This window comes from Hoplias malabaricus, chromosome X2, assembly GCF_029633855.1.
Source record: "Hoplias malabaricus isolate fHopMal1 chromosome X2, fHopMal1.hap1, whole genome shotgun sequence".
In the NCBI taxonomy this organism is placed as follows: Eukaryota; Metazoa; Chordata; class Actinopteri; order Characiformes; family Erythrinidae; genus Hoplias; species Hoplias malabaricus.
Genome location: NC_089819.1, coordinates 7,849,302 through 7,871,781, shown reverse-complemented (window position 1 = coordinate 7,871,781; position 22,480 = coordinate 7,849,302). Strand labels below are relative to the sequence as shown.

Genomic DNA, 22,480 nt, shown 5'->3' with positions numbered 1-22,480 from the left:
TTAAAACTATTTACAATGTATATTTACAACAATTTGTAGGTAAAACAACAAAGTTGTATTAAATCATGGCTATCTTTCACACACTGTCACAATGTTTTGGGAACTGGGGTTGCAGTAGGAAACATTAATTCATTTATTCATTCACTCATTCATTGCCTGTAACTTAAACAGTTCAGGGTTTTGCGGATGGGTCCGGAGCCTGGAGGGTGCACCAGTCCTTCACAGGGTGACACCCACACCTATGGACCAGTCCACCTGCCAACATGTGATTTTGGACTGTGGGAGAAAACCCATGCGGACACGGGGATAACACGCCAAACTCCTCACAGACAGTCACCCAGAGTGAGACTCGAACCCACAACCTCCAGGTCCCTGGGACTGTGTGACTGTGACACCTGCTACACCACTGTAGTAGGAAATTAATCTATAATAAAAGCAATGAACGGAAGACTTCATCTTCAATTCCACACCCTTCATTCTCTGTAAATACAAAAACAAAATTTCAATAAATAATTTATTATTCAGTCCCAGATAAAAGACAGTTATAGGAGAGTCTTTGGTGTTCACACAGCACTGGAACTGACCTGCAGACGTAAAGTCAACCTGAGAGAAGACAACCTCTGAGAACACAGAATCATCTGAAGAATCTGCTGAGCACAGGGAGTCATAATGTCTAATACTGTAATAAACATGATAATTTCAATTATGATAACTTTTGAATACATAATATTAATTAACGCTTATGAATAGGGCAGGTGGTGACCTGTACAGACCAAACTATGACTCATTTCTGGGGAGTTAACTGTGCTCTGAGCAGCCTTAGTGAACCAAACACTGCACACCTTATGTGAAAAAGGTTATGAATGCCTTTTAAAGAGTACATTCAGCTATTTTAATGTTCATATATATGCCCTGCAGTACACAGATAATTTAGAATGTCTATAGAAAAATGCTGACCAATAAAATAGGATGCTTCTGAGAAACTGCACATGAACCTAAAGTCACCAGGGGCAAGAGTATGCCAGAAGAGTATAAAGCTCCTCTGCATTGGGTTGTGGAGCAGTGGAACTGTGTTCTCTATAGTGCTGGGGCTTCAGTACATTTGGGATGATATGACATACAAGACCTAATCACCCATCATCAATGTCTGACCTCACTAATGTTCCCCAGAGAAGAGACGGCTAAAAGGGACAAACCCTTGATAAATATTGTATCGGAACCAGAGACTTCCTGGGCTACCAGCATGTACTGCGAGCTGCCCTGATTGTAGTTTTAGGGATTATTTTGAGGGTGTTTTACTTGCTACACAGCCAGCCCAAATACTGCCTTGTCCATTCACTCCTTTCTGCACTAGTGACCTTGTTAGGGTGCTTAATTATGTTTGCTTTTGGCAGTAAGGCAGTGTCTCAGTTCACATCTCTGTGTATGCTACAATAATCTTCATTAAGTTGTTTTCTTACCTGAGTTTCCCAAGATCCGATGAATAATAATGAGGAAAACAATTAAAGCTATAGTAAAGATGTAAGTATTCGTGAAAACTGCTGTCAGTACATCTGAAACACCAATGAGAAAAAGAATCTGTCAGGATTCTGAAAATACTGTTTACACTCTTCCATGAAGGAGGATTTTCTCACCATTTTTCTGCCAGGAGATCACTACTGGTTTGGGAAAGGAACTTGTTGCATGACACCCCACTGGACAAGAAGAGTCCCTCTGGAACCGATCCACTTTAGAAAGAAAGAGTGCGAGAGAAAACAGAGAACACAGCTTTCTCTCAGTCAGAATGATCTCACTCCCCAAACAGTGGGTCACAGGAAAAACAGGCAGAGAGAGAGAGAGAAGACAACCAAGAGACAACATTTGCATGATTAGATTACCTATTTACAGTGATTCTGGAGCATTCCACAACATTTCTGACTTGAAATGGCCTCTCTCCCCCCGCAAAAAACAAATACAAAAAACTTTTGATAATTTGGGTTTGTTAGTAAGTTTACAGAAGCATGATACTAACATTTCTAGAGTGAAACTTTAAACATGTACTTACTTCATACACGTGACATTTGTGGTTTGCTGTTCTAATCAAGGTCTTTATCAGCTGTAAACATAGTCCAAAATGTGCACTCTGTGGCTGGCCACAGTTTAGAAACATCATACAGCAAAAAGAACTGGGGTTGTGCATCACTGACCTAATAATTACACTAGCTTGTAAGTGCTAATGTGCACAAGAGGCACCCACATAAAAAAAGATAAGTGCACCCCTAAAAAATACAGACATACACAAAGTAAGAGAAGTGTACAGATAAAAAAGTGAAATGTATCCATAAAAAGCGACAAACACATAAAAAGAGGTGGACACAAAAGAATAACAGGCGCACACACACACACATTCAAAGTGGGAAGGAGAGGCGTTGATTGAAAATTACAATGTTGTTACTGATTAGCTGATGCTGGTGTCAGTGATTAGGATTTGACTCAAAGAGCTGATTCTTCCACCCCAAATCAGTATGACTGACACATGGTTAATGATTGGGAAAGCTTGGAGACGTCTGCCTATTTATCTATGTGTCTGACACAGTGGTTAAAATACAGAAGATGTATATATGCATGATTTGGTTAAAATGAAATGGAGCCAATGTGTTCTTTCTGTGGATGCTGGCAGCAGGAGTGAAAAATCTGAATTGACTCCAAAAAAAAGAAATTCATCATTACCTGTCAGTCCGAGGGAACATGGAGACAAAGATTAAGATTTTTGTGTGTGCATTTGCCTTTACAGACCAACTTAAGAGATAGGCTTTACAGTATATACATTCATATACCACACAGACTCAGCTTTATTCTACCTGTAGCCAGCCGTAGGGTTAGGTCATTTCTCAGTCCAGCGTGCTGAATGACACAAGTGTACTTGTCCCTGTCCAGTTCCTCAGGTGAGACGGTCAGAATACTTCTCTTCTGGAAAGTTCCATCTTCGTTGACCAGTGTCTCTCTGTGATTCACATCCTCATGAAGAACCTTTCCATTCTTCTTCCAGGTGATCGACACATCTTTGGGGAAGAAACCTGTAGCATGACACACCACTGGAGCAAAATAGTTCTTCTGAAACACATCCACTTCAGGAGGAACTGAGAAAGAGAGAGAGAGAGAAAGATTATCTTATAGTAGTGATCTTATTTCAAGGCCAACATGAGTACACTATAGGTAAATTTACTGTTGCAGAGACCCAGGGTCCTGGGCAAAACCAATTCCTAGTGATGCTACAGCCATTCTTAACTGAGAGTCACAGAGAGCTTAACTGACCACTCCCTCTCTTTTAACACATGACTTAACAGAACTGGGCAGTTATTGTTTGTTAACCCTTTAGACTTTTCTATATTTCTGCATAAATATGACCTAAAATATCATCCGAGTTTCACCAATATAACAAATGAGACAAAAATATTATTTATTTAATGAGAGAAATTACTAAATATATATACCAATCTGTGACTGGCAAATATGTGTGAAGCAAAGCCTTCAGCGTTTGATTTGACCCCCTTATGCTGCAATAACTGCAACAAAATATTTCCTGTAACTCTTGATCAGTGCTACACACTAGAGGTGTTTTAGCTCATTTCTACATACGGAACAGCTCCAGGTCTTCAGGTCCTTCCAGTCTATCCATTAGACCAGCTTTTCTCAAAGTGTGGTGTGCGCCCCACTAGTGGCGCGTGTGGGTATTGCAGGTGGGGCACAAAGTATCTGGAGAAATTAGTATTTCTTTATTAATGAGCCTGTCTTTATTAATGCCTTTCTGTTTTGCCTAAAAAAGCTTACTCAGTAAAAAGCACCCACTCACAATGGATTCATTAAACATAAGAAAAGAACATTATATAGGAGACCACGAGATTAACGTGTTTTGGCAGCGAGTCTGAGAAGGTGGGTCTTCTTTAAGCCTTAATTAAGGCACCTGTTGAAATATAAATCTGCTCCAGTCATCAGCTTCACTGGCCTCCAATTTACCATCAGAGTATGATTTATAAAGTTAGTTTTTACAAGCTCTGGGTTTGAGGTCAGTAACGAAAGCACAACAGATAACAACGATGGATACTTTCATAAAACAGTTATGAAAGCGGCTTGGATGTAACTTGTAGGGATACAGAGGAGGATCTGAGAGTTAGTTAATGTTAAAATTAGCTGTGGAATTAGTTGTGAGAAAGCGCTCTTAACATGCAGCAAGTTAATGTTAGTCTCTGGCCTTGTCCCAAACTGCACACTGCTGCTCTGAATAGTATGAAAATACATACATAATCACCCTTAGCAGTGCTTTCTGTAGTGTAGTACGTAAAGTTCCATAGTGTGTTGTTTGGGACACAGCGTCTCTAACATTAATGTTAATCAAATGCTGTTCCACATCATTATAAATGCAGTAATTGACTGCCTTATCTACATAGGAATCAGCTTATAGCTAATATCATGGTTCATACAGCTTTTCAAATTCAAGCACTTTTGAAGCACTTTCAAGGTAAACATTCAAGCTTTTCCAGCACCTTACTGTAAACTGTACTTTTTATATCTGTTTATAAACAGACTTTCCTTGCTATCTAAACTGTCTACATTTTTCTTTTTGCCCTGTGCTTTTGTGCACGAAATGTTTAAATGTGCAGGTTTACATTTTCACCTAGCATTGGCAAGAAAATTATGCAATGAAAACCAACATTCCCCAATTGTATCACACAGAGTGCACATCATTAAGCCTGCAAATTTGCCAGCTAGCAGTATACATAAATATATTAGTATTCACATGGTCTTGAAAATTCTCAACTTCGATGTACCTTTGAACCCTCAGAGTGCACACTGTGAAAGGCTGCAGGTGTTTTTGTAGACTTTGCAGAAGGCTACTCATGGGTTTTGTAATCGTCTTATCCATTATTTGTATTTGTTGTATTCTAGTCAGCGCTAATTAAAACAGCAGCTTCCCACATTTTGAAAGGGTTGATTCCTTGGTTGGTTGATTTCTCTGCCCTTCGTTGATGAATATGTTTCCTTTCTTATTGAACTCTGCAGAGTCCGATATTTGGCTGGCATCGAGTAAATGAGTATTCACAAACCTGCATACAGGTGCTGGTCATAAAATTAGAATATCATGAAAAAGATGATTTATTTCTGTAATTCCATTCAAAAAGTGAAACTTGTTTATTGTACTCATTCACTACACACAGATTTCAAGTGTTTATTTCTTTTAATTTGATATTTATAACTGACAACTTATGAAAACCACAAATTCATTTTCTCAGAAAATTAGAATATTGTGAAAAGGTTCAATATTGAAGACACCTGGTGACACACTGTAATCAGCTAATTAACTCAAAACACCCGCAAAGGTCTTTAAATGGTCTCTCAGTCTAGTTCTGTAGGCTATACATTCATGGGGAAGACTGCTGACTTGACAGTTGTCCAAAATATGACAATTGACACCTTAGACAAGCAGGGTCATTGCTAAAGAGGCTGGCTGTTCACAGAGCTGTGTCTAAGCTCATTAATAGAGAGGCAAAGGGAAGGAAAAGATGTGGTAGAAAAAAGTGTACAAGCAATAGGGATAATCGCACCCTGGAGACGATTGTGAAACAAAACCCATTCAAAAAAGTGGGGGAGATTCACAAAGACTCGACTGCAGCTGGAGTCAGCTGTCGCATTCCTTGTGTCAAGCCACTCTTGAACAAAAGACAGCGTCAGTAGCGTCTCGCCTGTCTAAAGACAAAAAGGACTGGACTGCTACTGAGTGGTCCAAAGTTATGTTCTCTGATGAAAGTAAATTTTGCATTTCCTTTGAAAATCAAGGTTTTAGAGTCTGGAGGAAGAGAAAACGTTGCTTGAGGTCCAGTGTAAAGTTTCCACAGTCAGTGATGGTTTGGGGTGCCCTGTCATCTGCTGGTGTTGGTCCACTGTGTTTTCTGAGGTCCAAGGTCAATGCAGTCGTCTACCAGGAAGTTTTAGAGAACTTCATGCTTCCTGCTGCTGACTATCTTTATGGAGATGCAGATTTCATTTTCCAACAGGACTTGGCACCTGCACACTTTACTTTACTTTATTTCATTTAGGAGACGCTTTTATCCAAAGCGACTTACAATGATAGTACAAAAATATAAAAATTAAAACAATGCAACCTTAAAAGACTATGTCTATATGCATCAGATAGTTATACAGGCTAATGTAGGTGTTCTCTAAAGAGCTCAGTTTTTAGGAGTTTCTTAAAAACGGCGAGGGACTCCACTGCTCTGGTGGAGGTAGGCAGCTTGTTCCACCATCTGGGAACTATGGAAGAGAACAGTCAGGATTGCTTGGTGTGGATGTTGAGTAAAGCAAGGTGACGTTCAGTGGAAGAGCGCAGTGGTCGAGGCGGGACTTAGGCCTTTAGGAGCAAGTGCAGGTAGTAGGGCGCCTGCTCTGTCATCACCTTGTAAGCGATCGTGCAGGCTTTATATTTGATGTGAGCAGCAACCGGAAGCCAATGGAGCTCAATGAGCAGTGTGCTCGCCCGACCTTAACCCCATAGAAAATTTATGGGACATTGTGAAGAGGAAGATTCAGTACACCAGACCCAACAATGCAGAAGAGCTCAAGACCACTATCAGAACAACCTGGGCTCTCATTACACTTGAGCAGTGCCACAGACTGATTGACTCCATGCCACGCCACATTGCTGCAGTAATTCAGGCAAAAGGAGCCCCAACTAAGTATTGAGTGCTGTACATGTTCATAATTTTCATGTTCATAGTTTTCAGTGGGTCAGCATTTCTAAAAATCCTTTTTTTTTTTTGTATTGGTCTTAAGTAATATTCTAATTTTCTGAGATACTGAATTTGGGGTTTTCATTAGGTGTCCATTATAATCATCAAATAAAAGAAATAAACACTTGAAATATATGGGTCTCTGTGTAATGAGTGAGTATAATATACAAGTTTCACTTTTTGAATGGAATTACTGAAATAAATAAACATTTTCATTATATTCTAATTTTATTACCAGCACCTGTACATTACTTGCAGATGAGGTTTGTAGAAAAGCATGCACACTCTCACCTGATCATCCCACTGACAGAAAACCTGTGACTAATTTCATAGACAAGATAATATCTAATCGTAGAGTTTCACATATTTTTGCCACTCACAGGTCTGTGACATTGGATCACTGTCCTCAAATAAATAATCTAATTCTTAGTGTTTTAGTTGAATCATTCTTATTTACTTTTAGAAGATATGTTTAAGTCTGATGAAGATTGAAGTTACATACACATGCAAGAACAAGTGGTTCTCACATTTTTTTTTTTAATCTAAGCACTCGTCTTTGAGTAGCAATGATCAGTGTACATAAGACAGTCCCTCTCCTCGACCCCCATCCCACTTAGAAGAAATTCAACAGATAACTGGAAGGAAATGTAGAGTAGTACCTCTCTGAGAAACATGAAACTACCGTTCTGTGGTCTCACACCTTCAGCAGTTTAATCTGTTTACTGCATGCCTCACTGGATGAAATGGTGCAGCTTTTATCTGGCGTTATGTGAGGTTATGTCACATTTTTAGATTTCTCACAAAGATAAAAAAAAATGAATAAATAAATAAATAATTTTAAAAACACATGTTCTGCCTTTTCTAATCTGTGTCCCACTTTTGATTTTGGGCCAAACTGTAGGCATTTCCAAACAATGTTGTATTTCTCTTTCATCAAACATCACTGACTTTAACTCACACTCCAGCACCATCCATATTAACTCACATTCAAACAACTAAGACTCTAATTAACATTCAAGCACCACTTTTAACTCTATGAATTCTTTCATGTGTTATTATGGTCTTCATATCTGTCCACCACAAATCAGCTATGAAGAAAAACCTTGAGCTGTGAGTCTGAACCAGGCCTAAATGATCTGCAGGTTTTGAGAGTCATGAGAGTGGCAGTGTGTGCATCAGATCATTTACCTTTCCTCTCCAGAGTGGATCTACCGTATTCCACATACTTCTGTAACCAGTCGATACAGGTGTTCTCCAAGTAGTTCTTAACCTGAGAAACCTTGTCTTCATTTTCCCACCTCTGTTTGGTTATCAGAGCTTTAGGATTAGATGCAGTCCAGGTTTTAGCGTTTAGATCCAGACTGAGGAAGTCTTCTCCATCATAACCAAACTGCATGTATCCCTTTTTTGGTCCATTACCATTCAGCTCACAGCCGTATATCCACTGAAGTGTATGAATCCCTGCAGAGACATGTACAAGACATTAATCCCAAATACATTATCTACTGATACAGCACTTCAGTCTGATCCTTACTCAGTTCAGTCTCTGGGACACAGCCATTCACATGAAGAATTAAAATAAGGTTAAACATCCTCAGTATGAATGAAATCAGCACAAAAACACACCTCTGGTCTGGTTGAAGCGCTGCATTGCTGTAGCCATGTTGACTTTGAAGGTTTCCTCGTGACGTTGACTTTTCTGTGTCTCTTCGTCCCAGTAATGTTCTTCACTGGGCTTCATCCACTCTGCCTTTGAGACCATTTTCCTGATCTTACTGTCATAGTACACAATCTGCACACCATCCACTAGTCCCACCACAGTGAACTCTGAGAAATTCATTCCTGGAGTTACTGCAGTGTAAATGTACTGCAGAGAGTGGGAGGCTGTCAAGACAAAAAATGAATGACTTAAATTATTGTGCAGAAACATTCAATACACACCGCGACCCTGAAATGTAGAAGCGGAAAAGAAAATGTATGTATGTATGTATGTAACATACAATACATTTTCAAAACTTTAATGAATTCGGTTACTTTAGTTTCTACTGATACACTACAATCTGGAGCAGCTGCATATGAGATTAAGCTCACTACGTTGATGTGAAATGTTGGTTAGAGTGGTGTTTATCTCTCAGGTTTGGGCTGTGGAGTAATGTAAATGCATTCTCTGTAGCAATGGTTCTTAAACATTTTTGAAAAATTACCACCCATTATCTAACCAAAACCTCCTAGTACCATATATAATCATATCCCAGAAACACACACACACCTCACGTGTACGCTGTAGTCATACATATGCATTTACTGCTTACCAGTTTAATGAAAGAGCTGAGCTTAATCATGCAGTGGAAGGAACAAGATCAGTGAACTTTAAACACAGATCTGGCTCAGCATCCATTTTGAGCTGATATTTTGTTAAAGTTTTTCAAGTGGAATTCTTGCCAATTATGGTACACGACTAACTGGTCTAAAGTCAGTGGCTGGCATTGCCTGATTCTCCACAAAATTATGCTCTGTAGGAGACATGTGTGCACTACAGACAGGTCAGTCAAATACATACATCCTGTCTATAAAACCATGCAGTTATAGCACCTTTAGAATGAGGCCTGGAATTTTTTGCTAAAATGATTCCTTTCAAAAAAAAAAAGGAAAGACTAATGGCAGCCTTTGTCTCAAAGCCTTTGTCTCCATTACCATGAGATAACAATCTGGGTGGTCCCTTATGTTATTCGTCAGTGAAAACACTGGAAATTTCTTCTTTGTGTATTTGAATTATCTGTGAATACTGTCATTTTATTCAACCACAAAATAACCTAAAAATAAAGTACTTTGAAAATGGCAAGTGATAAGAATTTATTTGTCACTGTTACGTCTGGTGACTTATTTGTGTTGTTTCTCTATCCTGAGTAAATGCCACAGGTGCTGCTGCTGATTTGCTGCTGGAACCGTGCTCCGGTTGGCTGACAGGATTAAGGCGGAACAGATTTAAAGCCCTGCTGGATGACTGAAAGAAGCTCCTCCTCTTCCTCCTGGTCATTGCTTCTTCCTGCCAGACTAAAGCTTGTGTGTATGTGCATCTGTGAACATACTATTGTTTGTGATTCAGCTCATGCTATTGTGTGTGAGTCAGCTGTCTAATGTGGTGTTAACCTCATAGTTCTCCTACTCATTTGGAAGCTGTAGGGGGTGTAGCCTTATTTATTTTCATTAAAGGGGTTGACTTGCATTCTGTTTATGTTAGGGAGTTAGGTAATGTTTTTGTATTTTCTTTCTTTATTGATTTGGGTAGGTAAGTTATATATGTTGGGTGGAATGGGATTTGTTTATTTTAGGCTTAGACCACTCCTGAAGTTTTGCTTCCATTGTCATCTTGGAGTAAATAAAACATTTGGAGACTGAATTCTGGTGAACCTGTCGTTTCCTTGGTCTGGTGGGATTGAAGTGTGAGGAGTTGGGGGAGATATATATACTTTTTTTTTTTTCCTTTTTACTTTATGTTGCGGCCTACCTAGACAGGCTGTAACAGTCACTGCATTTGTTTCATGAAGGAAAAAGCATGAGCATCATTTGTTCTGGTCTTGGGATAATATTGTCTTCAAAGACATATGTGTGAGTTTTGGTTTAGATGATTTAAAGATTGTAATTTTTAATTCTACTCAACAGGTACCATAAAACAACTACAGAAAATATTACGTTAACAGTTATGTTACATAAAATGCTTTAAAAGTTATTTATACACTATACATATGAATAAATATCCATATAACTACATTTCTGTGTAAACATTTGAGCATGCCAGTCTAATATAGATATGATAAAAGGTAAACACATCCTCTACATAGAAAATACTGTATTTCTTCCCAATTTAAGCCACAGTGACTTGTTACTAACTGACTTTAACTTTATGGAAGAAATACAAGCACACTTGCAAAAGTAGAGAGAGAATTTGTTCCACTGTATAACAAAACAAAAAACATGTAAACACAAGAAATGACATTTGAATATGACTCTAGCTGTTATTCATGCAAACCTATTACAGGAAAAATTGGAACATATTCTAAATAGCAAAATAAAAACAAAATTCTGGATTAACTTGATTGGAAATCTGTTTGTTAAATACAAAGTGTGGGCTTACCTGCTGATGCCAGGTGGATGATAAATGTAGAAAACAGAATAGATTTCATTATGTTGTTTTAATCTCAATGCGGTTGTAAATAAGTAAAAGCTATCACCTTGTGAATTGCAGCTGATCATAAACATTGGTCAGTGCTATTTCTTTTTTTTTTTTTAGAGCTTATACAAACGAGTCAGTAATGTGTGCCCCTTAAATAGTTGGATTCACTCATTAGAAGAGGTGTCGACAAGTGCATTTGCAGGGTAATGAATACGCGCAACTCTCATTGATACTGTAGACCTACATCAAGTCTACTTCCTTGTTATGTTTACTACTACTACTACTTATTTTTTGCTCAGATCAATATATATCTTATATAGGACACAAATACATAGATTGGTTCGTATGCAGTATAAGATAGTTATGCTTATTTAGCAGCTCCCTATGCATTTTTCTGCCCGGTGTATCCAGTTGTATTGGTGGCTTGCAAGTGAGTCAAGCTCATGCTTGAACTCTTTAATCAGTTGTTCAACAGAGCCACTTTTGGTCTTCTTTACCCAGTTCTTGTATACTTTATTATCAATAGGCATGTCTTCTTTCGTCTAATGTTCCTATCTTGCAGCTACAACACGGTTGCGTTTGGCAAGCTGAATCTCTTCAAAAACAACATTTGGTGCATGTTCTGTACATGCATTCTTTGTTTTCAGCACTACATGTGATACTTTGAAGCAGCAATGACAAGCTTCTTGTTTGAATGATGGCCCTATGTGCCATATGGTCGATGGAGCAGCATGTTCTCATGCTGGAAACAAGCAAAAGTTTTAAGGTCAGTGGTTTTAGCCTCTGTGATATAAAATGGCCTAAATCATACAACTGCCTGTATTTTTCTTTATACCTGTTTAAAAAAAAATAGATTAAGGTCAATGTAACGTATTAAGAAAAATAATTATTACTTGTGTTCCATTATGATATCCCTACTCTTAAATGTTGTATTACTAAAATTTTATCTAATGGTTTTCTTCAAACTTAATTTAATGTCAGTGTGAACCTATAGGCAATATGCTTATAAGTCTATAACCTTTAGATTACAGGCCTATCCTAAGAGTTAATGATGGGTAGCCACTTGGTCATTAAGTATAAAGTGAAGAACTCCATAAGACTGATTCTCAAGCTATACTAGAGTGTGTAAATTATGTGGTATACTGCATTGAAATGGAACATTTCCGTTTGATTTGCTTTCTCAGCCGCTCTGCAATGATCGCTACCCTTCTGTGTGGACTCATCTCGCCCTCAAATCTTACCTTTCTAAAATAGAGTGAAATTGCATCAAACTTATTTTAATGACATTTCATAGCACTAGACACTGTCTCTAAAAACATATTTCAAATTCCAATCCTTGAACTAAATTTCGAATCGTTCGACGGTGACCAAACACACTCTTTTCCCCGGACAAGTACTCATTTTGGGACCTAAAGAATGTATACAGCAGGGATTTCTAAATCGTCAGAATTGTCTGGGATTTTGTCTGCAGGCTTTCCTCTGTCACATTTCTTGTCATAAGCCCTAAATTCTTCATTAAAGTGTTCACTTTGATGACGTTGTTGAAAGGTGAGTAGAAGGAGCGAGGGATGAAGTGTTCACAGGGTCAGAGGGTTGAGAGCTGAACTGGGACACGCTTGTGCAGCTTCAGTGCTGTAGGTCCACCATCCACAACGGGCAAAATCTCTGGATTATTAAAGCCAGAACACCAGAACGAGGTGTTACTCAAAATAAACGAGGCTGTGAATTTGTTACAGCACCGTTTTATCAGTCAGACCCTTATAGAAATGTAAGTCAGTAATAAATATATAGTTCCCAGTGATGCCCTGTTCCTTTATAAAGTGTAGATTACCTGGTTGATAAAATATAAAGGTGCTTGGTTTTAGAAATGTTCAAAAACGTAAATGTTAAAATGTTACTTTCGGGTGAACGAGTTGCTTTAATATCATCTCAACACGGTGCTTCAGTTTTCAGTTGCGTGGTATGAACAGAAAATAACGGGCTTTCCATGATCATACACACCCTGTCAACAACTGACAAGATATTATTTTTTTTATAATTTGCTATTATTTGTCATCATTGTAAACAAAGACATTGATATGAAGCACCAAAGCTTCTCCAGACCTTCCAGTGACAAGGGTATGTATTTTGGGCTTTCCTGTTTCTGAATATGGCTATATGGATAATGGTGGTCTGGCTAAGCTAGGATTTCCTAGTTTCTGTTTGTTGTGTATTTAAAAATTAATATTTATTGAACCAAGGTTGAGACAATCACACTGTAGGATAATTTTAACATTTAGCTCTAAGTAATAAAAATGGACACTCTAAATTTATTACAGTTTGTTTTTACAAAACAGAGAAAGGTTAAACGATTTATAACAATTACAGTTTTAAAGCATTAATTAAATTCATTTTTATTTTGTGAGACATCGAAATTTCCATGTCATGTGAAAAACCCATATATTATAATAAAATGCACTTTTTTAGCTTCCTGGATGGTTATGCCTGCTTTGTGTAAACTTGCTCACCTCTGTCAAGCAGTCTACAGCACTATTTCTTGTGGCCCAGAAAACTCAAATTAAATGACGGCAATAAAAACCTAAAAAACCCAAAAGACTGTAAAAGTCAAATGTAAACAAAAAATCCTGAACTTTTAAATAGGAACTATATTCAACTTAGATTGCTTTAGGAGATGAAGGGAAAACATGCTTCATTTTATTTTATTTTATTCTATAGTTAGTTCCAGTTGATGCTAAAATGGCATTTTAAAAATAATTTTCAGCAGATAGTAGGCATTCACAGCCAGGTCCATGAGTCTCTTATGAACACAAACAATGACGCCCTCACACACCATTTCTCTGTTTTTTGTTTTGAAGGTACAAAACTTAGAATATTTACAATGTATATTTACAACAAGTTCACAAAGTAAAATAACAAAGTTGTATTAATTCATATTTCACACACTGTCACAATATGCTGGGAACTGGGGTTGCAGAAGAAATGACAAAAAAAATCTATAAAAATCCTGAACATGAGATTTCATCTTCATTTCCACACACTTCATTTTCTGTAAATACAAATACAAAATGTAATATCAATATACCCCTTTTTTACATTCAGTGATAAATAAAAGACAGTTTTAGGACTGTCTTTGGTGTTCACACAGCACTGGAACTAACCTGCAGATGGAGAGTCCACCTGAGAGAAAATGACCTCTGTGAACACAGAATCATCTGAAGAATCTGCTGAGAGTCGGATTAAGAAATCATGTCATTAATCTTAATGTCTAATACTGTAATAAACCATGTGATCATTTCAATTGCGATACATTTTGGATATATATTAACTAATGCTTATTAATAGGGCAGGTGGTGACCTGTACAGATCAAACTATGACTACTCTGGGCAGCCTTAGTGAACCAAACACTGCACATGGTATATGCACAAGTTATAAGCCTTCTAATGAGTACATTCAGTTACTTTATTGTTCACCAGTTTGTTCATAGAGATATCCTGCTGTACACACAGATACTAAGAATGTTTATAGAAAAACACTCATCAATAAAATAGGATCCTCTTGAGAAGCTGCACATGAATCTAAGGTCACCAGTGACAAGAGTATGTCAAAAGACTATAAAGCTCCTCTGCATTGGGTTGTGGAGCAGTGGAACTGTGTTCTCTCTAGTACTGGAGCTCCAGTACCTTTGGGATGATATGAAGGACCAGTGTCCAGTGACCTTGCTAATGTTCTCATGGCTATTTGCCAGAGGAGAGACAGCAAAGAGGAACAAACTCTCGATTAATACTGTAGCAGAACCAGAGAATTCCTGGGTTCCCAGCATGCACTGTGGACTGACCATGTTTGTAGATTTGGGGATAATTTTGATAATATATTAATAGTTTTAAGTTGTTCATAGGGTTTTAAATTGTTTATTTGCTGGTGTGTGTGTTGTGGCTTGGTGTGTAGCGAGATGTATTGTTCTACTGTTGCAGGGGTGTGGTGCTCCCGAATGCTGCTACACAGCCAGCGCAAATACTGTCTTGTTCATTCACTCCTTTCTGCACTAGTGACCTTGTTAGGGTGCTTAATAAAGTTTGCTTATGGCAGTAAGGCTGTGTCTCACTTCCCATCTCTGGACATGGTATAACATTCTTTATTGAGTTTTTCTTACCTGAGTTTCTCAATATTATGCAATGAATAAAAATGATGAAAAAAATTAAAGCTATAGCAAAGACGTAAGCATGCAAAAATAGTGCTGATGGCCCATCTGAAACACCAATGAGAAAAAGAATGTCAGTGTTGTGTGTCTGTCAAAAGATTCTGAAAATCCTGTTTACACTCTTCCATGAAGAAGGATTTTCTCACCACTCAGAGGTGTGTGATCTGACATCTGTTGAAATTTTTCCTGTCCAAAGTTCTGAACAGTGCAGGTGAACTGGTTCCTGTTCAGTTCCTCAGGTGAAACACACAGGACACTAATCTTCTGGAAGGTTCCACCCTTACTGACTATGTTCTTTTCAAGAGCCACGTTCTGATGAAGAGCCACTCCATTCCTCTGCCAGGAGATTGCTACTGGTGTTTGAAAGGAACTTGTTGCATGACACCCCACTGGACAAGAAGAGTCCTCCCGAAACCGATCCACTTCAGAAAGAAAGAGAAGACAGCTTTCTCTCAGTCAGAATGACCTCATTCCCCAAACAGTGGGTCACAGGAAAGAGAGAGCAAGTAAGACAGCGAGAAAGAGAGCTAGAGGGAGAGAGAGAGAGATATGGAGGACATAACCTTGAGACAACAATCTCTGGAACCATTATAAGAAAAGTAGTGAGCATTTTATAGCCGTGCATGGTCACCTGTTTACAGTGATTTTGGAGCATTCCACAACATTTCTGACTTAATGGCCTCTCCCCAAAAAAGAACTAAAGTTTGGGTTTGTTAATAAGTTTACTGATAAGATAAAAATAATCCTTTATTAGGCCCACAGTGGGGAAATTTAAAGTGTTACAGCAGCAAAGGGACAGTAAAGTACACTGTAAAAAAATTCTTGTAAATTTTACAGTAAAATACTGGCAACAGAGTTCCCAGCCATTTACTGTATTTTTACAGGAACACTACTGTATTTCAAATTTACAGCATATTACTGTAACTGAATAATACAATAATTTACTGTAAATATTTAAATGTACAGTAAATCCTTTGAGCAGATTAGCCAGGCCTTTTACTGCCTTTTTTTCAGAAACAGTACCTTTTTACAGATGAACACTCAGTAATAAAACCTAGTAATTATTATACACATAAATAATGAAATATAAAATATAATAAAAAATAGAAATGTGAAACACTCTGAAGAATATTTACAACTAATGAACATGACTATTGTACATGGAAATATTGCACATTGGTAGATAGATTGAACTATTGCACATTATATTGTAGAATATCACAGTATTGCATTAGTATTAAGTATTGCACAATGTATATATCATTCAAATAAATGAACGTTCTGTATTCTTAGTGTATGTAAAGTGTCAGTGTAGATGGATGCAAGTGGCTTACTGGGAGTAGTGATTGTAAAGTTGGTTGTAAACTGGTTTACTGAGAGAAGTGCTTGTTGTAAAATCTAACAGCAGCAGGAAGGTAGGACCTCACACACTTGGGATGAAGCAGTCGGTTACTGAAGAAACTGCCCAGTGCTGTCAGAGTCTCATGGGGTGAAAGTCATTCTCCAGCAAGAATCACAGAGCTGATTCTTCCACCCCAAATCAGTATGACTGACACATGGTTAATGATTGGGAAAGCTTGGAGACATCTGTCCATTTATCTATGGGTTTGACAGTGGTTAAAATATAGTTATACACTTTATAATATATATTATAAAGTGTATAACAGAACTCATTTTACTTAAGGGCAAGTGAAAGCATACATAATGGTGCCATGGTATTTACTTAAGGATACATGAATGTCATAATGTAAACTAAAAAACAAAATACAAACAAAACGGTAACAGAGAGACTACATGAATCTAAATTCTAAAAATGTAAAGAGCCAATGCTATTTGGCAAGTAATATCACCACTTTCAACTGACATAACAGCAACAAAAAAAAAAAGCCAATGTCAGCTGTCATTATGTACCATGTCAGAGAATGTTATAACACACTAATGTCACCAAGAATCTAAGATCTAAATCAAAGTTGACAAAAGCAGCCTTTATTACAATTGCTGCTTTTTGGAATAAGTGTTTATAAATGTTTATGTATACTTATGTCAGTTGTCATAAAGGCTTTATGTAGGTGTCATTTAGCCTTAAGAACGGCACCATACAGTAAAGTGTTACCGAAGAGATATATATATATATAGCAGGAGTCCGAAATCTGACTTGACTCCAGCCAAATTCATTTGTCACCACCTGTCAGTCCGAGGGAACATGGAGACAAAGATAAAGAATTTTGTGTGCGCATTTGCCCTTACAGACCACCTTAATTGATAAGCTTTACAGTATATACATTCATATACCACACAGACTCAGCTTTATTCTACCTGTAGCCAGCCGTAGGGTTAAGTCATTCCACAGTCCAGCGTGCTGAATGACACAGGTGTACTTGTCCCTGTCCAGTTCCTCAGGTGAGACGGTCAGAATACTTCTCTTTTGGAAAGTTCCATCTTCATTGACCAGCGTCTCTCTGTGATTCACATTCTCATGAAGAACATCTCCATTCTTCTTCCAGGTGATCGACACATCTTTGGGGAAGAAACCTGTAGCATGACACACCACTGGAGCAAAATAGTTCTTCTGAAACACATCCACTTCAGGAGGAACTGAGAGAGAGAGAGAGAGAGAGAGAGAGAGAGAGAGAGCGCTGTATAGTGTACTAAAACTAGTGTCCCTCTTGCACAGCTCCAGGGTCCCACCTCTGGTCATTTTCTTTGAGGAGTTTGCTCAATCTGTGTCTGTTTCCTTGGTAGTTCCAGTTTCCTCCCACCTCCCACAGAAATACAACCCCTGGCAAAAATTATAGAATCACCAGTCTCTGAGGATGTTCCTTCAGTTGTTTAATTTTGTAGAAAAAAAAGTAGATCACAGACATGACAATAAACTAAAGGCATTTCAAATGGCTAAAATTATGGAATCATGACAAACAAAATAACACTACAACACATCACTAGTACTTTGTTGCACCACCTCTGGCTTTTATAACTGCTTGCCGTCTCTGAGACATTGACTTAATGAGTGACAAACAGTACTCTTCATCAATCTGGCTCCAGCTTTCTCTGATTGCTGTTGCCAGATCAGCTTTGCAGGTTGGAGCCTTGTCATGGACCATTTTCTTTAACTTCCACCAAAGATTTTCAATTGGATTGTTTGCAGTCCATGACATTGACCTTATGTGTCTTATGTGCATTATCATCTTTAAAAATGATTTCATCATCCCCAAACATCCTTTTCGATAGATAGGATAAGAAAAGTGTCCAAAACATCAATGCGAACCTGTGCATTTCTTGAAGATGTAATGACAGCCATCTCCCCAGTGCCTTTACCTGACATGCTGCCCCATTTGCACTACTGTTGACACCGATTCTGTTTATATTGGTACTGTCACTTTAGCTCCTCATCACACCTAACTGTGACTTTTTCAATAGAACCGGTAAGCACTTGTTCATTTTATTTAGTTGTTATACAATTATCTTGCACTATTGTCTACTCTGCCTTGTACATCCTGCATCCTACCGCCTCCTATTTGTACATCCAGCATCCTACCTCCTTCTATTACAATTATCTTGCACTATTGTTTACACTGCCTTGTACATCCATTATCCTACCTCCAAATCAGGTTACTGTCTTCATTCAGTGTCCCATTGACTCATGTATGTCTATCAGTGAGCTGCTGGTATCGTATGTCCTGCACTTGTCTTCTGTTTGTTCATGTTCATATATTTATATATTTAGCTTAGTTGAATTTTGTCTATTTTTTGTTAAATGTTACTGCATCTCGGAGAAGAGAGTAACGTAATTTTAATCCTTTGTATGTCCTGTACATATGCAGAATTGACAATTCAACTCTCTTGACTTGACTCTTGACCATATCATCAAAATTTGCATGTTTTCTTCAGGCAGTCGTCTGCATAAATCTCATTGGAACGGCACCAAACAAAAGTTCCAACATCATCACGTTGCCCAATGACGATTCGAGATTCATCACTGAATATGACTTTCATCCAGTCATCCACAGTCCACGATTGCCTTTCCTTAGCCCATTGTAACCTTGGTTTTTTTCTGTTTAGGTGTTAGTGATGGCTTTCTTTTAGCTTTTCCGTATGTAAATCCCATTTCCTTTAGGTGGTTTCTTACAGTTCGGTCACAGACGTTGACTCCAGTTTCCTCCCATTTGTTCCACATTTGTTTTGTTTTACATTTCCTGTTTTCAAGGCATATTGCTTTAAGTTTTCTGTCTTGACGCTTTGATGTCTTCCTTGGTCTACCAGTACGCTTGCCTTTAACCACCTTCCCATGTTGTTTGTACTTGGTCCAGGTTTTAGACACAGCTGACTGTGAACAACCAACATCTTGTGCAACACTGCGTGATGATTTACCCTCTTTAAGGAGTTTGATAATCCTCTCCTTTGTTTCAATTGACATCTCTGGTGTTGGAGCCATGATTCATGTCAGTCCACTTGTTGCAACAGCTCTCCAAGGTGTGATCACTCATTTTTACCTGCATACTAACCATCAGCTTTAATCTGATGCAGGTGTTAGTGTTTGTAATTCCATATTTTTTTCCTCAGAATTGAGTGATTCCATAATTTATTCCCTGTGCTTCTTCTAAAACTCTAACTGTTACTGGCTCCCACAATTATTTTTCTTGATTTGTTTTAGTGTTTCTTAAAGCCAGAAAGTTGCCATTTGAAATGCCTTTAGTTTTTTGTCATGTCTGTGATCTACTTTTTTTCTACAAAATTAAACAACTGAAGGAACATACTCTGAGACTGGTGATTCCATAATAATTTTGCCAGGGGTTGTAGCTGTACCATACTCTATATTAATTGTAGATGTGGTTTGTAGAAAAGCGTAAACTCACACACATGATCATCCCACTGACAGAAAAAACCTGACTAATTGTATAGATAAATTAACATCTAATTGTAGAGTTTCACATACTTTTGCCACTCACAGGTCTGTGACATTGGATCACTGTCCTCAATTAATAAATAATCAAATAAACTATTTTGTCTCACATTTTCTTAGTAATTTAGTTGAATTCTCCTTATTTACTTTTAGGAAATGTGTAAATCTGATGATGGCTGAGGTTACATATATATGCACAAAATGTGGTTCTCACATGTTTTTCTAATCTAAGCATCTGTCTGTGAGTAGCAATGATCACTGTACATAAGACAGTCCTCCTCCTAGACCCCCACCCCACTTGGAAGATATTCAACAGATAACTGGATGGAAATGTAGAGGTGTAACTTTGTGAGAAATATGAAACTACCGTTCTGTGGTCTCACACCATCAGCAGTTTAATCTGTTTACTGCATGCTTCACTGGATGAGATCGTGCAGCTTTTATCTGGGGTTATGTGTGGTTATGTCACATTTTTAGATTTCTCACAAAGATAAAATAAAAAACAACTAAGACTCTAACATTCAAGCACCACCAATTTTAACTCTAAGAATTCTTTCATGTGTTATTACGCTCTTCATATCTGTCCACCACAAATCAGCTATGAAGAAAAACTTTGAGCTGTGAATCTGAACCAGGCCTAAATGATCTGCAGGTGTTGAGAGTCATGAGAGTGACAGTGTGTGCATCAGATCATTACCTTTTCTCTCCAGAGTGGATCTACCGTATTCCACATACTTCCGTAACCAGTCGATACAGGTTTTCTCCAAATAGTTCTTAACCTGAGAAGCCTTGTCTTCATTTTCCCACCTCTGTTTGGTTATCAGAGCTTTGGGATTAGATGCAGTCCAGGTTTTAGCGTTTAGATCCAGACTGAGGAAGTCTTCTCCATCATAACCAAACTGCATGTATCCCTTTTTAGGTCCATTACCATTCAGCTCACAGCCGTATATCCACTGAAGTGTATGAATCCCTGCAGAGACATGTACAAGACATTAATCCCACATACATTATCTACTGATACAGCACTTCAGTCTGATCCTTACTCAGTTCAGTCTCTGGGACACATCCATTCACATGAAGAATTAAAATAAGGTTAAAAATCCTCAGTATGAATTAAATCAGCACAAAAACACACCTCTGGTCTGGTTGAAGCGCTGCATTGCTGTAGCCATGTTGACTCTGAAGATTTCCTTGTGATGTTGACATTTCTGTGTCTCTTCGTCCCAGTAATTTTCTTCATTGGGCTTCATCCACTCTGCCTTTGAGACCATTTTCCTGATCTTACTGTCATAGTACACAATCTGCACACCATCCACTAGTCCCACCACAGTGAACTCTGAGAAATTCATTCCTGGAGTTACTGCAGTGTAAATGTACTGCAGAGAGTGGGAGGCTGTCAAGACAAAAAAATGAATGACTTAAATTATTGTGCAGAAACATACACTATATTTTCAAAACTTTAATGAATTCAGTTACTTTAGTTTCTACTGATACACTACAATCTGGAGCAGCTGAATATGAGATTAACTCACTATGGTTGATGTGAAATGTTGGTTAGAGTGGTCTATATCTCTCAGGTTTGGGCTGTGGAGTAATGTAAATGTATTCTCTGTAGCAATGGTTCTTAAACATTTTAGACAAATTACCACCCATTATCTAACCAAAACCCCCTAGTACCACCTAAAATCATATCACAGAAACACACACAACACACACACTTCACTTGTACGCTGTAGTCATACATATGCATTTACTGCTTACCAGTTTAATGAAGGAGCTGAGCTTAATCACGCAGTGAAAGGAACTAGATCAGTGAACTTTAAACACAGATCTGGCTCAGCATCCATTTTGTTTTGATACTTGGTCTTTTCATTTCTTTATCAAGTGGTAAACAAAGTTCGTCATCAGTTTTAAGCCACACATCTGATTGTGCTGTCCACAAGCTCGTATGGCAAGATGTTTCTTGGGATTTGGAAACCTATTATTATTTTTTACTTAGTTATTATTTATTTATTTATTTCTGTTATTATTATTATTATTATTATCATTAGAATGAGGTCAGGCACTGTTTTGTTGAAATAATCATGAACTTCCCATGAAAACACATCAGACTGATGGCAGCCAATGTTTCACCTAAAATCTCAGTGTGATTCCACTTCAATGAAAACTTCCCTTATATTCAAGTCACCCCTTGTAGTGTTCAACAATGCTCACCCCTACCATGAGAGGTGTTGGCTTTTGAAACTTTGCTGAGAACAGTGTGGGTGGTCCGTTTTGTTATTAGCATGGAAAACATTACATTATTTTTTCATGAAAACAAGCTGAAACATGGACACAAACCACAGCACATGCTTCTACTGTCCTTTGGACCAACAGAGATGAGTTTAAGCACAGAGAACTTGTGAGTGGTTCCGTATAAGATTGATATATGAATTTCACCTTG

At 37.9% G+C, this 22,480-nt stretch overlaps 1 protein-coding gene across 1 annotated transcript; it reads right to left on the bottom strand.

Annotated features, from left to right (window-relative positions):
• Positions 1–21,462, bottom strand: LOC136676268 (uncharacterized). Its single transcript, XM_066653130.1, has 10 exons — positions 21,173–21,462; positions 20,735–21,007; positions 17,454–17,732; positions 8,391–8,648; positions 7,953–8,225; positions 2,841–3,119; positions 1,635–1,727; positions 1,461–1,553; positions 585–647; positions 1–480 (listed from the first exon to the last, which is right to left on the bottom strand). Exons 1-10 carry the CDS (start codon positions 21,384–21,386, stop codon positions 425–427), a joined length of 1,881 nt encoding a protein of 626 aa, XP_066509227.1. The 5' UTR covers positions 21,387–21,462; the 3' UTR covers positions 1–424.
• Positions 21,463–22,480: the final 1,018 nt, after the last annotated feature.

Coding starts and splice junctions, on each gene's coding strand:
- LOC136676268 (XM_066653130.1), bottom strand. CDS start 21,386: ATGAATTTCTCAGAGTTCACTGTGGTGGGACTAGTGGATGGTGTGCAG. Junction 17,733..20,734: donor ATCCACTCTGGAGAGAAAAG/GTAATGATCTGA, acceptor TCTCTCTCTCAG/TTCCTCCTGAAGTGGATGTG. Junction 1,728..2,840: donor AACCCTACGGCTGGCTACAG/GTAGAATAAAGC, acceptor TTCTTTCTAAAG/TGGATCGGTTCCAGAGGGAC.